Source organism: Aulonocara sp. 'chitande type north' Nkhata Bay, linkage group LG2, assembly GCF_057382095.1.
Source record: "Aulonocara sp. 'chitande type north' Nkhata Bay isolate Kocher_YH1m ecotype deep benthic linkage group LG2, A_spYH_male_GT1.1, whole genome shotgun sequence".
Taxonomy (NCBI): domain Eukaryota; kingdom Metazoa; phylum Chordata; class Actinopteri; order Cichliformes; family Cichlidae; genus Aulonocara; species Aulonocara sp. 'chitande type north' Nkhata Bay.
Genome location: NC_141345.1, coordinates 33,366,783 through 33,381,819, shown reverse-complemented (window position 1 = coordinate 33,381,819; position 15,037 = coordinate 33,366,783). Strand labels below are relative to the sequence as shown.

The following is a 15,037-nucleotide window of genomic DNA, read 5'->3' as shown; positions in this document are numbered from 1 at the left end:
GATGGCTTCATGCATTTGAACTGTTATGTTCATTGGAAGGGTGGTAACGGTGGGCTTAAACTATATATATCTGTTGTGTTTGACTGTTTTTCTATCTCTGTATCTGTGCCCTCCTGATTTCCAGTTGGTTATACAACAGATGACCTGCAGTTTATGTGGCAGACAGGAGACCCTGTGCAAATGGATGCTATTGCTCTGCCACAGTTTGATATCCGACAAGAAGATATTACTTATGGAAACTGCACCAAATACTATACAGGCACAGGTACTTTCATCGTTATGAAACAATATAAAGTGATAAGAAAGTTAAAAAGTTTTGACCATCCAAAGAAAGTAGTTACGCTCAGCTGACAGTAAAAATGTACAGTAGAAGTCTGAATGGGTATATTGAACTACTAAATTACTTTTTTTCCCTGCGCTGGCATCTGCGCTAAAATTCCGACTTTCTATGAACATTGTTTTAAGCAATATTAATTTTTTTTTTTAAAGAAAATTATCCTCAACCTAAAAGTATAGTCATATGGATATGTCTGCCATTAACTGTTGACTATCTCCCTCTTGGGAAGCCACCAAAAATCACAGTCACTGAGCAGACAGATGTATCAGATAACTTAGGACAAATTCAGAAATATTACAAATTTACTTAGTCATGACTGAAAGGTTACTCTGACTCTCCTCAAAGTAAACAAAGTAATAATATTAGCACACGCTGTAATTTGAAACATGGAGTGACTTTGAGTTGTCACAGTGCAAACTCCTCTCATTCATATTATTTCTATTTCATGATGTGTTATCAGTAGTCAAACCTAATGTTGACAAGTTTAAAGTAATTTAGAGTTTTAAAAGACAAACCACAGGGAAGGTTTTGCTCATGGTTAAATAAAATGTAAAGATAGAAAAAACAAACAAAAAAAAACCCCATTGAAATGTATTTAATTTTTTATGTGAATGTGTTCCCTGGGCCCAACACACCAACACAAGTCGCTGTTCAAACTAGGACACAGATGACTCTTCTCTTAGTATGCTGGCTAGCTTAGCATTAGCATGCTGTCTGTGCAGACTCTTGCAAAAAGTTGAAGTTGTATGACCGGCATAATGCAGCTTTTTCTGTCCTGGATCTATTTTTCACTTTACCATGAAAATCTCATCCATTTGTACAATAAGAATAAAAGTAATCTCTGAAGAATGTTTACAGGATTTTGAGAAATCTCTGCTATGAAGATTTAAGGCAGTTGTAAAGGCCAAAGTGGGGTGAATGTAGTACTAGCAAGGTGTAGCTAATAGGTTGTGCACTGAGTATAGTAAAAATAACAGTGGTAACATTCAGTTTTCCAAGAATCTTTTAATTATTTGGCTTCAATATGTCCATTACAGCCTATTATTTTAAACAATCACACGAAGGTGGTTTCTTAAGGAAGTTAACCAAGTTTTTTCTAATTATGTTTTACCAAAAATTCTGATGTTATCATCAAATGGCCAAATGTACAACAAGGACTACACAGGATAAGATCTGTTTGTTCCCATTTGTCATGAGAAGAATTAAAAAAAAAAAAAAAGCTATTTACTATATAAATATGAAATAATAAAATTGTTTATTATTTCTAAAAATCAGATTTATCCCCAGGTGGTGATTTTATGTTTTTATCTGCTGTCTTGAACTGTGTTTGAAGCTAGCAAATTAGGTGTGCAGCATCAGTTATCATGACAGTGTGCCCTGCCAGAAGTGAACCACCTACTGGGTTATCCTTCTTGGTCCTAAATATTGAATTGCATTACAGGCCTCAGTACCCTTATATACAATTATGTGGTCCTTACTGAATATTGTTGCTAAGAGGTTTTTTCTTTTTTAAATGTGTCTAAATACCAGTGAAGGGTAGCAGACAGCTTGTAAAAGTTGTCATTTTCCAGGCTGCTTGCCGAACTAAGAATAATAACTAATCCTGTAATAAAAGAAGTAAAACTGCAAAAAAGAAAAAGGTAATGGTACTGTGGTATACACTCATGCAGACTTATGTGAGTACAAAATGAATTCACAATGAAATGGAAAAATCTCTATCAGCCAACAGAGCTGGTATGACCTCAATGCTCTCACACTTGGGGAGGCACACTGCTGGCGATGAGTCAGGCTTTTAACTGGTTGCCATGGCTACCTGGCCAGACACAAAGATCACCTCTGTCTACGACTGGTTCAAGCCTGCTTGGCGACACAGGCGGCTCTTATATGCTGTATAAAAGCTCCAGAGATCCCTGAGCTAGTTAAATATTACTTCAGCCCACCCACTCTACCATCCCATTAGACCGACTAACTAGGCTCTATATTCAGAAACAAAAGGCTCCTGAAAAGGTCTGAATCTTATGGATTCTTATTCCTCAGGCTTACTAATGATGGCTTTACTTCCAACAGGAATGAGTGATTGAAAAATAGATAAGTTATTAGTAGGAATGTATATAGTACTTTCAAGCAAAATCACTTAAAAAAAAGAGAAAATGGAAGTGCCAATTCTAACAGTAATAACTCAAAGGATTTGGGGCAGGTTCAGACATCCTACACATTTGGCACATTCACAGTAGGAAACAGTATTTTCTGATGTGCGACCTTGAGTGCTCAAATAAGTCTCAGCTTTAACAAAGTTATGTGAAATTATATTAAAGCCTATTGGCTGTTGTCTTCTCTTTTTGCTTTCTCCATGACAAATGATGCACACTACTGCAGTTTGCTTTTCTCTTTGGCCAAAGGACGAAGTAGAGTGCATAAAGAACTTACCTTACCTCCTAATGCCTAATGTGGCTTTTATAGACCGTTCAGTGAAGTGCCAGTTCTCTCACCTGCTCTGTTTCAGTTAAGGGACTGGATGCTCTGAAGACCACATTTCAACCAATACGTAACATTTTATTTTTTCTTATTGATCTTAAAACTACTGCTGGCTATTGTCTCTAATTAATTATGCTTTATGGGAAAAGGTAAGGTGGAGCATGGGCTTCATATAGTGCCATTTCTCTGAATTGGGACACATAAATCATGTGCATGAAGGCACTGCCAGTGCCATCAAGCACATGCCTACTTAACTACCTTAGCTATGTTTTGATGAAATCATGTTTTGATATGTGACCATTGTTTCCATTGTCATGCAGGGTACTACACTTGTGTAGAGGTTATCTTCACCCTAAGGCGACAGGTTGGCTTCTACATGATGGGTGTTTATGCCCCTACGCTGCTCATCGTAGTCCTTTCATGGCTTTCCTTCTGGATTAACCCTGACGCAAGTGCTGCCAGGGTTCCTTTGGGTATGGATTACTTGATAAGTTTCACCGATCTTTATCAGTACACATTGTCTGTGAACTATTTCTTGTGCTTCCATCCAGGGATAAGTGCATAATTAGATCAAAAAGAGTGATGGGTGAGAGTGTTTTGTTTTTTTTTTATTGGAGGAATTAGACATTTAAACTACTGTCTAAAAGGATTTCTATTGGGCAAAAGGCTATAGTAAATAAATAGAAACCACTCTAAAGTATTTGGATGTTTGTATGGATCACTGACTTATCCATCACTTTGACACCATGAAGGACTTATCTGTCGAGGTTGGTGTCATAGCCATCGTTTTTCTGTATGTGACAAATCATTGAATGTCGCTGTAATTGACAGATGGGACCCATGAAGCAAGAACCCTTGTCCAGTGTAAGCTAAATACACATGAATCAGAGCTGAGAGCTTAAACCCATGTTTAAGACCAATAACTGCCCCCTTTGCTGGTTAGCCAGTTGGTTTATGCCTAATTGTCATAACTTTGGTTTCTCTTTGCTGTTATGTTTAAAATCTAAAACATTCATCCACTCAAGCTATTTTTCCCATTAGACAAGAAGCTGATTCCTATAAACATCCACTGATAAAATGCCTTTTGTTAAATTTTAGCTTATTATCGCTGGAGGCAAGGCCAGGCTCTTGTCTTTCACTTAAATTCTTATGTTATTCTGTGCAGTCAATAAAGTGTTACGGAGACAGTGGGAATGCAGAAGCTACTTGAGCTGGCCAACAGGGCACACCTGATCCCTATTAACCAAAGTAATGAAGGAGTGTGCTGAAGCACACAGGTGCTGTTTTTTTTCCAAATTAAAGAAGCACACGTTGTATCAAGCCTGAGGGAGGTTCAGGTAGATTACTAGAGTGTTAGAACGAGCCCCAAGGGAAGTGACAAGGATTGTCTGGTACTGGTAGTACTTAGATTATAGTGTGACTTTGTATATGTACTGCATAAATCACAGGACCCAGATGAACAATATCTAGTGGCCCTTTTTATAACACTGATTGTTGACACAATTTGTCTTTCGCTTAGGCCTGTATGTTGGAAAAAGGAACTAGGTTAATATATTCTAAGCACAGGCTGGCACCACTGGCTAATATGAAGTTGTCAGTTCTTTTAAACAGTCGGTTTCATAAGTTTCCTCAGCTAAAACACACTCTTCTCATAGCATCATTATAGGGTTTTTTTTTTTATTTCTTTGTCTTGCCCCGTGGATGCCCTTCTGTCTTGTGTCTCTACTTAATGGATGTCCTCAAAACATGTGACACCTGGAACTGATTAATTAACCTGGTCAAATTGTAGCTTAATTTAACGTCTGATGTGGTATGGTACAACACATAACAGTGATAAACTTACCACTCAAATGCTCCAAATCACAGGCTCCACTGTGATTTTTCACATTCAGTTTAATGAAATAGCTGAATAAGTAATTCGGCTATTTCAGAGAAGGCCATCTCTGAATGATGTTACAACTTGAAATTCAAGTCCTGAATGTAAAAATACTCAGATAAAGACACTACTACTGTCACATGAATGAATGTAGTGAACTAACAATTTTAACACTATTTTTACAGCAGATATATTTCAAGTATGTCTTACATGTACCAAATATAAACGTTTTGGCACACCCTTATGTGTTCAGATTAATTAGAAAAATGCCTCAAGCAAGGTTATATATCACTGTATAGATGTTATATTTGCCTATTTCTTATAGATGTTTATGCATTATCTTTCCTTCATATGCTGTAAATGCTTATACTACACTTTACAAACACTACACTTTTCAGAATTGACAGAGTATTTGTAGATCTTGTGCTGGCTTGAGAAAAAAAATCTTTCCATTTGCTTGTCCCCCTCCTTCATAATTCAACCTGTGTGTAATATGTCAGTGTCACCCACACCCAGTGTCACACTGGCACATCTGTGTGTGTGTATTCAGGGCTGCACAGATAAGATAATCCATTGTTATCCCACTTCAGTCTTCCACTGCTTCCTTTTTTCCATCCTCCCTCCAGTTGTTTATCACCACTTTCATTCCATCATCACTCCAACTCCTCCTGGAAGCCTCCCCTGACTTCTCTCTAAATGGGATCAGTCCAGGTCAGTTAGCACCCAGGTGTGGGAATACTCTCATTTATAGCTCTGTGCTGTGTGTGTGTGTGTGTGTGTGTGTGTGTGTGTGTACATGTGGATATACTGTATGTGTCCATGTGCTCATTGAACTGAGGTGTGTGTTTTTATGTTTAAACAGCATGTATTCTTGCCGTATAGGGAGTGTGAACAGATGTAACAATATAACTTGGTTTGCCATGACACAACAGAAATTTTCTGTACAGTATGTTGTTCCTGTTTTTCATTCTCATATAGCCCACGTTTGTTTTTTTTTCACTGATGAACAAGACACCAATATTGCCACTTTCATATTTCTCTCTGTTCATATAGGTAGGCTTCCACGATTCTGTAATTAAAGTTTATTCCAGTGAGAAAGAAGCAATTTGTTTAGAAATCCTGAACCCAGTATGAACATTTTGTTGATGAGTGACCCATATGAGGCCTGGAGGCAAAACCTAGTAACTATTTGTGTGTTTTATTGTGTCCCTGAAGCAGCACTATTATTTGAAAAAAAATTGTGCAAATCTCTTTGTCAGTTGTTAGAACACCCTCTAAAGGCTGGCTGTAATTATTTGTGCTGTATCCTGTAGTGATGGGATTTCCGGCTCTTTTTAGAGAACAGCTCTTTTGGCTCGGCTCACTAAAAAGAGCCGGCTCTTTCGGCTCCCAACCGGCTCTTCAGGTTTTTTTGTTGCTTTAATGACTTAATTATCAACAACAATATAAAATTATGCACAAAAGGAATTAGTAATGTGAAAAAACGTGGTATTCTTTATGTATGTTTATGTATAAATATTTATGGGGGCCCCTAGAGATGAAACACGTACAAACTCCAAAACACATTTCTAGCGTTAACTGAACTTCCAAAACAGAGCTACCTAGATCACTTAAATTACACAATCGAATTCATATGTCTATTGTTTTTGTATTAATACACAAACACTCATATATGGTAAATGGTAAATGGCCTGTATTTATATAGCGCTTTACTAGTCCCTAAGGACCCCAAAGCGCTTTACATATCCAGTCATCCACCCATTCACACACACATTCACACACTGGTGATGGCAAGCTACATTGTAGCCACAGCCACCCTGGGGCGCACTGACAGAGGCGAGGCTGCCGGACACTGGCGCCACCGGGCCCTCTGACCACCACCAGTAGGCAACGGGTGAAGTGTCTTGCCCAAGGACACAACGACCGAGACTGTCCAAGCCGGGGCTCGAACCGGCAACCTTCCGATTACAAGGTGAACTCCTAACTCTTGAGCCACGATCGCCCCCATATATATATATATATATATATATATATATATTTATTAGGGGTGCAACGATATTCGTATCGATATTGAACCGTTCGATACAGTGCTTTCGGTTCGGTACGCATATGTATCGAACAATACAAAATTTTTGATTTATTTTATCAACTTTCCTTCTGACGATGCTGTCTGTGTTGAGCGCTCAGTGAATCTGCGTTCGACTACTCCGCCTAGGCTCGACAGTGCAGCCTAGGTGGAGTAGTCGAACGCAGATTCACTGAGCGCTCAACACAGACAGCATCGTCAGAAGGAAGAGCGCAGGGCATTCAGATCTGGCGTTTGGAATTATTTTGGTTTTCATGTGATGTATGACCCTGAAGGTAAGCGAGTCATGGACTAAAGTAAAACAGTATGTTGGATGTGCCATGCAATGCTCAATTACATGGGTGGGAGCTAGTGTGTTAGCGTAGTTAGCTCGTTAACATGTTGGCCGTCTAGCCCCATGCACGGGGTGATCGGCGGTAGCTCGGAGATTTGCCATGTTGTGGCGTTAAGGTCATTTCAACGAGATTAACCTGAAAGCACTAGTGGGAACACAACGAATATGACTCCACATTTACGCTGATGTCATCCTAGTGCAAAGACAAGTGGAAGCAGAAAAAAACAAGCAAGCATGCTACTAACTTTAGCCGAGTCATTTAGACAGCTGTTTAATATGCTGCTGAGAATATAGCCCAGAAGAAGCGGATAGTATAGCTTTTATTTTGGAAAGAGACATTTCTCTGTAATAAACTCTCTTTTCCAAAGATGAGTGATTCCTCAATCAGATACAGGGCTCGCAATATCGCTAGCCCGACATCCCGGGGCTAGCGATCTTTTCAGTCGGGCTACCAAAATCTATCTCTTCCCTGCCCGTCGGGCTATTGTAGGAAAAATATATGTCAATGCTTTTGCATTCTTTCAGAAATGTAGCTGGGTAATTATGTCATTGGCATCGGTGAGCCACTGTCAATATGTGACATATTGAAATCGCGTTTGAATTTGCGCTTGTTTTTTTGCTTTCACTTTGCAATCGTGCCAACTATGTATAGAGAGCGACAGTACTGATCTGTGAGTGATGATAATTTGTGCACCAATTCCTCTGACATCGTCTTATTAATTGTTAGCTTACTATGCAAACATGACAAGTGAAATCTCCCGCAGCTTAAACATGTGAGAGGTTGATCGTGCAGAGAATCGCTGAGCTTATGTGAGTGCGTGTGTAAAAGCAGCAGGATATATATTTGACTACGATGACCTGGATGACTGAGAACCTTCACAGACAGATATATATTTTAGTTCTGCTGAGCCAAATAAGACAGGTCAGGGTGAAGAAGTGACAGCCAAAGAAAAGCTTACCACAAAACGGAGAAGTTATGACAAATCAGACTATAAGGCAAAAAGAAAGTGCAGCTTTATGGTTTCATGGACAAAAGAATTTCTGTGGCTGCAATATGATGAGCTAAATAACCAGGGCTGCACATAAGTGGTCCGCAGGTGCGCATTCGCTGTCAAAATAAAAAACACGCACAAGGGTGAGGGTTAAATTTAAAAACTGTACTTTTGAGTTAAAATATATATTTATAATTTTAATAAATGACAAATTAAAAAGGCATGAACATTTTTTTGTATCGAAAAAATATCGAACCGTGACACCAAAGTATCGAACCGAACCGAACCGTGAATTTTGTGTATCGTTGCACCCCTAATATATATATATATATGTGTGTGTGTGTGTGTGTATATATATGTGTGTGTGTGTGTGTGTGTGTGTATTCGAATAATTAAAAAAAAAAAAAAACTTCATTTACCTGTTACTACCACACACCCAATCCAATTGTTGGTACTTCCTGGCTTGTGTAGTAGCCACTAGGTAACAAAAGCTCAACACGGCCCCTAGCATCCTGGAGCACTTCTGTTGTGTTTTGGAGTTTGTACGTGTTTTGTCTTTAAAGGCCACTGTAAATATACTTTTATTTATTCACTCCACATAAAATGTAATAAATAAATTATAAAATACAGAAACCAACTATTTACATTTCATACATTTCAACTTTTAACTACTTAAATTTTCAGCTTTTTCCTTTTAAACAAATTTAAAGTGAAACAACACAAAACACTGCAAACCACAACGCAATAAATTAAAATATGGGGGGGAAAAAAGAGGGGGGGGGGGGGGAGAACGCCCAGATCTTTAATTAAGGGAAAGGTTGGCATTTAGAAATATTAATATCACACTCAACTGACTGCGTTTTATCTTCCCATTGCACTGATGGGTGGACAGTTCTTAGGTGTATGTGCATGTTGTTTGTGGAGCCGGCTCTATATGATATCCTTTTCTTGTAGACTCTACACTCTGCCTTTGTTTTGTCACTAAGATTGAAATGGTTCCAGACTTTGCTTCTTTTCTTGGTGTCACTCATTTTCTTTACTGTACCTTTCCAATGTGACGGTGTTGTCTCTTGTTGTTGCTCCCGGCTCTCTTTCTTTCCCTCTCCCTCCTGCTCTTGTTGTGTGCTACTGCTGTTGCGAATGTAACTACCGCCCCCTCAACTCAGCGCTGAGCAGACGGGGAAGGGGCGCAAACGCAAGGCTCTGTTTGCCGTCTCTGCTCAGCGCAAACACAAGGGTGACTTGCAGCGTGAAGCGAAAAACAAAAAACCCACGGCTCGCATCGTTCACTTCAAAGATCCGGCTCTAAGAGCCATTTCGTTCGCGACCGACCCATCACTAGTATCCTGTAAGGATGCTTTGGTGCTTTGCAAAGGAATCTCCAACCTGTAAAAATGATTTAAAAATGCTATTTCATTAAAGGCTATTTGAGCTCTTGGAAATGTCCTAATAAATGAGGTAACTCCGACATTCTAAAAGCTTTTTTGCAGATTAGTGTATTACTAAATGAATTTTTAATTTTTTTATTCATTAAAGATGAAACGTATTAGTGTTCCCTCCTCAGCCGTAAGTTAATCAAATGCTTAACCTCTGTGATAAATAAATATTTTTGCTATACAGGGATGAAGGTTTTATGTTTTGATTACTAGCTGTTTTCACAGGGACTAAAATGTGCACATATCTCTCAATATAAAAAACAAAAAAATACCTCATCTGACTATAATGACTGACAAGGTCTCTTGTTATAACTCTCCATACAGGCATCCTCTCAGTGCTCTCTTTGTCCTCTGAGTGTACCTCCTTGGCCTCAGAGCTGCCTAAAGTATCCTACGTCAAGGCTATCGACATCTGGCTCATTGCTTGCCTGCTGTTTGGTTTCGCCTCGCTGGTGGAGTATGCCGTGGTTCAAGTGATGCTCAACAGCCCAAAACGCATTGAGGCAGAGAAGGCAAAGATAGCATCCAAAGAGAAGGCTGCAGGAAAGAGCCCTGCTGCCCGGAACAACACGGTCAACGGAACCGGAGGGACACCGCTTCACGTCAGCACCTTGCATGTCAGTATATTTGGTTTTTGATAATTTGAGTGTGTTTGTATCTGTAAGTCACCTCTAAGTAGCCTTCTTATGAGAGTTTGCATGTAGTATAACAGGAGCAATTCAAATGAAAATGCACCAGAGGACACATGCTTTGCATATGGTGCTCAAACTAGTGGAATCCATTTTTTGCAGTCCATTTTAGATCTTTTATCATGATCATCAACAGCTTTTACTTTTCAGAGTTTCAACTTTGCATATGCGTAGTATAATTTCAATGTCACCATTTCTTGTCCATCTATATGAGGGCAGTTGGTATAGGCGTGGCCACATTATGCATAAAAATATATGCCTATGTTTGGAACACAGAAACTCAAAACGCAAAACCTTTTGTCTTCAAATACAAGTAGAAAAAAAGCAATTTTTTGACACATCAAAAGCTTAAAATTCCCCATTGAAAGGCATTTAAAACCTCTGATTTTGTTCTTTATCCACTTATATCTATTTAGTTTTTGCTAAAGAATATTTGGACATGGAGGCATAAACCAAAACATCTTTACATTGCCTGAAACCCTAAATAAGAACTCATACATTAGGCATAAATATTTGCATCATCCATCAAGATAACATCGAGGGTATTTATGTTATGTGGGACTTGATTTCAGTTGCATTTTGCTTAATGAGAGCACAGATGCTTGTGTAATCAATAATGAGGATATCCATAACGACCTCTTTGGGTTTTGATGCCCCAGTTAATCACCAAAACATTTTAACGATGGTGCATTTTTGTTGTTGAGTGACTGTTGAGTGTTTGGATGCCTGTGTATAGTTTTTTTGCTTTTATGTAACTCCCAAACCACATCAACAACCAGATCCAGTATCTGATAGGAATATTACGGCACTGAGAAAAGGGAAATCCAGTCATTAATAATTGGCATTGTGTCTGACATACACATACGCACAGCTTGGTCAGGGCTCAAGTCTGACACTTACATGCACAGGGAGGATGTTGCATGGGTCTTCCGATTGTATGCCCTAATTGCAATTAATTTACCTCTGAGTCTATGTTAGTCCGAACCACATTTGGTCTGAGAGGATTACATTATTCCATTGAGGTTTAATAGGTTTTCTTGTCAAAACCAAATCAAAATAATGAAGCTTTAATGAGCTTAATGACTTCAGTGAATAAGCATCCTTAGTCTGATTAGATCCTGTTCACCCCGCAGGCCTTTAGGGAAGTCGATGAAAGGGATTTTTTTTGGATGACTTTAACTTAAGTCCTCCTGCAGATTGTTTTGTGTAAGCACAGGTTGTGATAACATGTAGAGGCTGTAGAGGAGTCACAAGAACCTAGATGAGAGAACAGCCATATTAGGAAAAATTTCATAAAACAAAGCAAATCTAGTTTTGGCTCCAAAGATATTTTTTCCTCTTAAAATAGCCGTAGCTTTGATTTAGCATCAGAGTTCTATCCAAGTTTCAAGATCAAACAGCTCTTTTACAACATTTTCAAAGGGTAGTCTGTTTCCAATTGAGTCCAGCTATCTTGCATAGCCTCATTTCAATGCTCCTTTCAGTTTGGAGAAAAACCTCCATACAAAATCAATATGACATCATCACTACTGTAAAGAAACAGAACACTTTTTAATGTGTCAAAGAGTAGTTAGAGCAAGTGTGGCATTCAGTTTCCTTTTGCCATAATAAGAGGTTTAAAAATGGCACAGTCAAAAATGTTTCTATATGCTGTTTTGTGCTGCTTGGTTCGCAAGAAAGGTATCTATACAAAGTACAGACGTGATGGAAAAGGGTTTCAGTTGTAAACCCTCATGCAGTCTTAGTCTGATAAAGATAAATTCCAACTTGCAGAAAAATGAATGTGTCTGTATTTGTGTATTAGAAAATACTCTTATATCTTATGTGATGTTGTTGGGTACACTTACCTTCATAATTTGTTGGACAAAGACACATTTTTGCAGTTCTGCTTCTATACGCCACCACAGGGGATTTTAAATCAAGCAATTCGGATGTGATTGAAGTGCAGACTTTTGGCTGTAATTCAGTGGGTTTAACAACAAATTTGGATCAAGTCTTTAGGAATTACAGACATTTGTATACATAGTCTCCTGTTTTTAGGGCTTACTAATAAGCAGTTTTGTGGCCAGACCAGGCCCATTCCCTCATTATTTCATGACAAATGAAGCATATACAATGTGCTGGTATAGACTGATCAGCTCCATTATAACTGCTCCTGTGCATTGTTCGCTGGGAAAGGCCACTTCCACTCAGGGTGTGCTTGGCTTGCAGCCGTGCTTCAGCATCGAAATAAATGGCAGGACTCTGGGTTTCCTGGTGGAGCATGTTTTTGGCTCAAGTGACTGGATGTAATAGAAAACACTTTTGGCAGCTACTAAACAAGTAGAGAATGACTGATTGTGCAGCAAGAGGTAAGTGACAGGCATGAGGAAAGATGTGCAGAACTTAAACTAAAGTAGCAGATGAGTTCTGTCTGCTCTAATAACTTAACTTTGGTCAACATGGGAATAGTGTTCCAGTGTGAACTTTGCAGCTAACCATCCTTATTTAATTTCTACCAAGCTACAATACACTACAGTGCAGAATAACGCAGTAGAGGTATGGTTTCATTGGTTTAAAGTCTTAAATTAACCGAAGAACTTGCTGTACAGGTGGAATAATCTTGGGGCCACTGATAAAGCTACAAGCCTTTATGGATTGTAAAGTCAGTCTGTTGCTCACTCAACCAGTTTTGAACCACTTTGCTGTGGCTACTCTGCCTTAGAGGCTGCCCGTAGCGCTTTCGGAATATTACTCTAATCTTATCATGGCTCAGATGTTTCACACAGATAAGCGTATTTTTAGACAGAAATGATGCAGAATTCAATAATCAAGTCGGTCTGTGTCTGTGTGTGCTTTTGTCCACCCAGGTTGCTGAGACCCGCTGCAAGAAGGTATGCACCTCTAAATCAGACCTGAGGACCAATGATTTCAGCATTGTGGGTTCACTCCCACGGGACTTTGAACTATCAAACTTTGACTGCTACGGGAAGGCCATCAATACTGGTTCTGGTCTCGGCAAATCCCAAGCAAAGAACAACAAGAAACCTCCTCCCCCAAAGCCGGTCATCCCCTCTGCTGCCAAAAGAGTTGACCTGTACTCGAGAGCTCTCTTCCCTTTCTCCTTCCTCTTCTTTAATGTGATTTACTGGTCTATATATTTGTGATTATCTTCAAATGATCTTGTATTATCGACACCCCCCCCCCCCACACACACACACACACACACACACGCACACACACACCGTCACAAGTTTCTTAACTATCAAAGTGAACTTAAAGAAATGTGAAACCTACCCATGCAAAATGATTTTGAGAGTCATTATATATTACTATAATTGTTATATTTAACTTAAAAAAACACACACATTGTGACCATTTGTGTATAAAAAAAAAATCATTCCAAATCAGTCTTTCTTATCTTTCCTAAAAAGTAAGTATAAAATCTGAAGCTTTGTTTTTGTAGTACTTAAGAGGTTAATACAGGGTTGCAAATAAAGCAACTGATGTGATGCAAACAAATCCACAAAGACTGATTAAGAAATAAACTGTAGTCGCGCAGATCGATTGATGATGCTTATGGATTTATTAATTTATTTGTTTGATTAATTTTTGCCATTGCCCAGTGGGAGTATGCTCGCAAGTTTAATACGTTTAAGCGTTTTATTTAAGCTTTAATGCAACGTGCAACATTATAATTACCTTGCATGTTAAAATAATGCATGTATATGAAAACAAAGTATAAAAAAATATATGTATAGAATATATATTTAATATATTTATTTAATATTATTTTGATTTGCTCTTGAGAAGATATGTGGATGCGAAACACTATTCCTGCTCAGACGGCCATGTGACACTGCCACTCCTCCAGCAAATGTAATATTTGACACTTTTATTGTGTGTAAATGGATCACTACTGAACTGGGACCATATGTTTGTGAAATACACAAGCAAAGAAAAATAAATGAACAAGCAACTTTTCACCATTTAATGTGATTAAATTAAACAAAGATTTAAACCGAGAACTGTTTTTCATTCATTGCTATGCTCCAAATATTCATCTTCTTTACCTTTCTTTTTTTACTTGTTTGTTGATTCTTACTCAGCCTACAGCTGGTTAACATATATTGCTAACAATAAGACAAAAACGGTCTATATTTACAACATTTTCCCTTCTGCACTGTCCATATGCATTCGGAACATCATGCGACATCTGTTTCTTCACCTAGGCTTGACCTCTCCTAATCTGCTAAACCAGCCATCAATTATTCATGAAAACCTGCTTTGAAAATGACCCCAGACCATCACTGTGAGACTTCTCGTATGAAATCTGTCTCTGGCTTAATGAAGCAAGATAAATGCTGACCTCATGTCATGACAATAGGGTCATATTAATGAAGTTTGAAGTCATTTAGGGCAGGTTTGCTCATGTAACGGAACAGTTAAAGTGTTATTTGCCCTGATCTCCTGTTTTTCTTTTTTTCTTTTTTGATTTCACTACATGACAAAAACATTTTTTTTTCTTCTTCTGCAGCTGCCATGGTTACAGACAGACTACAAAAATCAACCTATGACACAGAATGGTAGTCAGACTGAGACGGGGAAAAACAGTATTTGAAGCTTCTAAAATAACATTTAAAAGCATATAAAGTATGACTCATAAGAAAAGTATATATTTTACTGATTACATATTTGAGGTTAGTTTTAATAGCTCTGTAGACTCTTTCCAGGTCTCGCTGAATCACAAATGAAAAAGATTTTGCATTGCAGTGCCCCCCAATGGCGGCATCTAGATTTCTTTTAAGTGATGAGTCGATAAAATGCTCTCCT

The 15,037-nt window shown here is 38.5% G+C and overlaps 1 protein-coding gene across 1 annotated transcript in view; it reads left to right on the top strand.

The window, feature by feature from the left end:
- Positions 1-13,404, top strand: part of glrbb (glycine receptor, beta b) — a 30,080-nt gene extending 16,676 nt beyond the window's left edge. Inside the window, exons 7-10 of the mRNA XM_086259949.1 lie at positions 125-265; positions 3,133-3,285; positions 9,861-10,153; positions 13,075-13,404. Of these exons, the coding sequence (XP_086116075.1) occupies positions 125-265; positions 3,133-3,285; positions 9,861-10,153; positions 13,075-13,371 (884 nt within the window). The 3' untranslated portion in view covers positions 13,372-13,404. The remainder of the gene's footprint in view (positions 1-124; positions 266-3,132; positions 3,286-9,860; positions 10,154-13,074) is intronic.
- Positions 13,405-15,037: the final 1,633 nt, after the last annotated feature.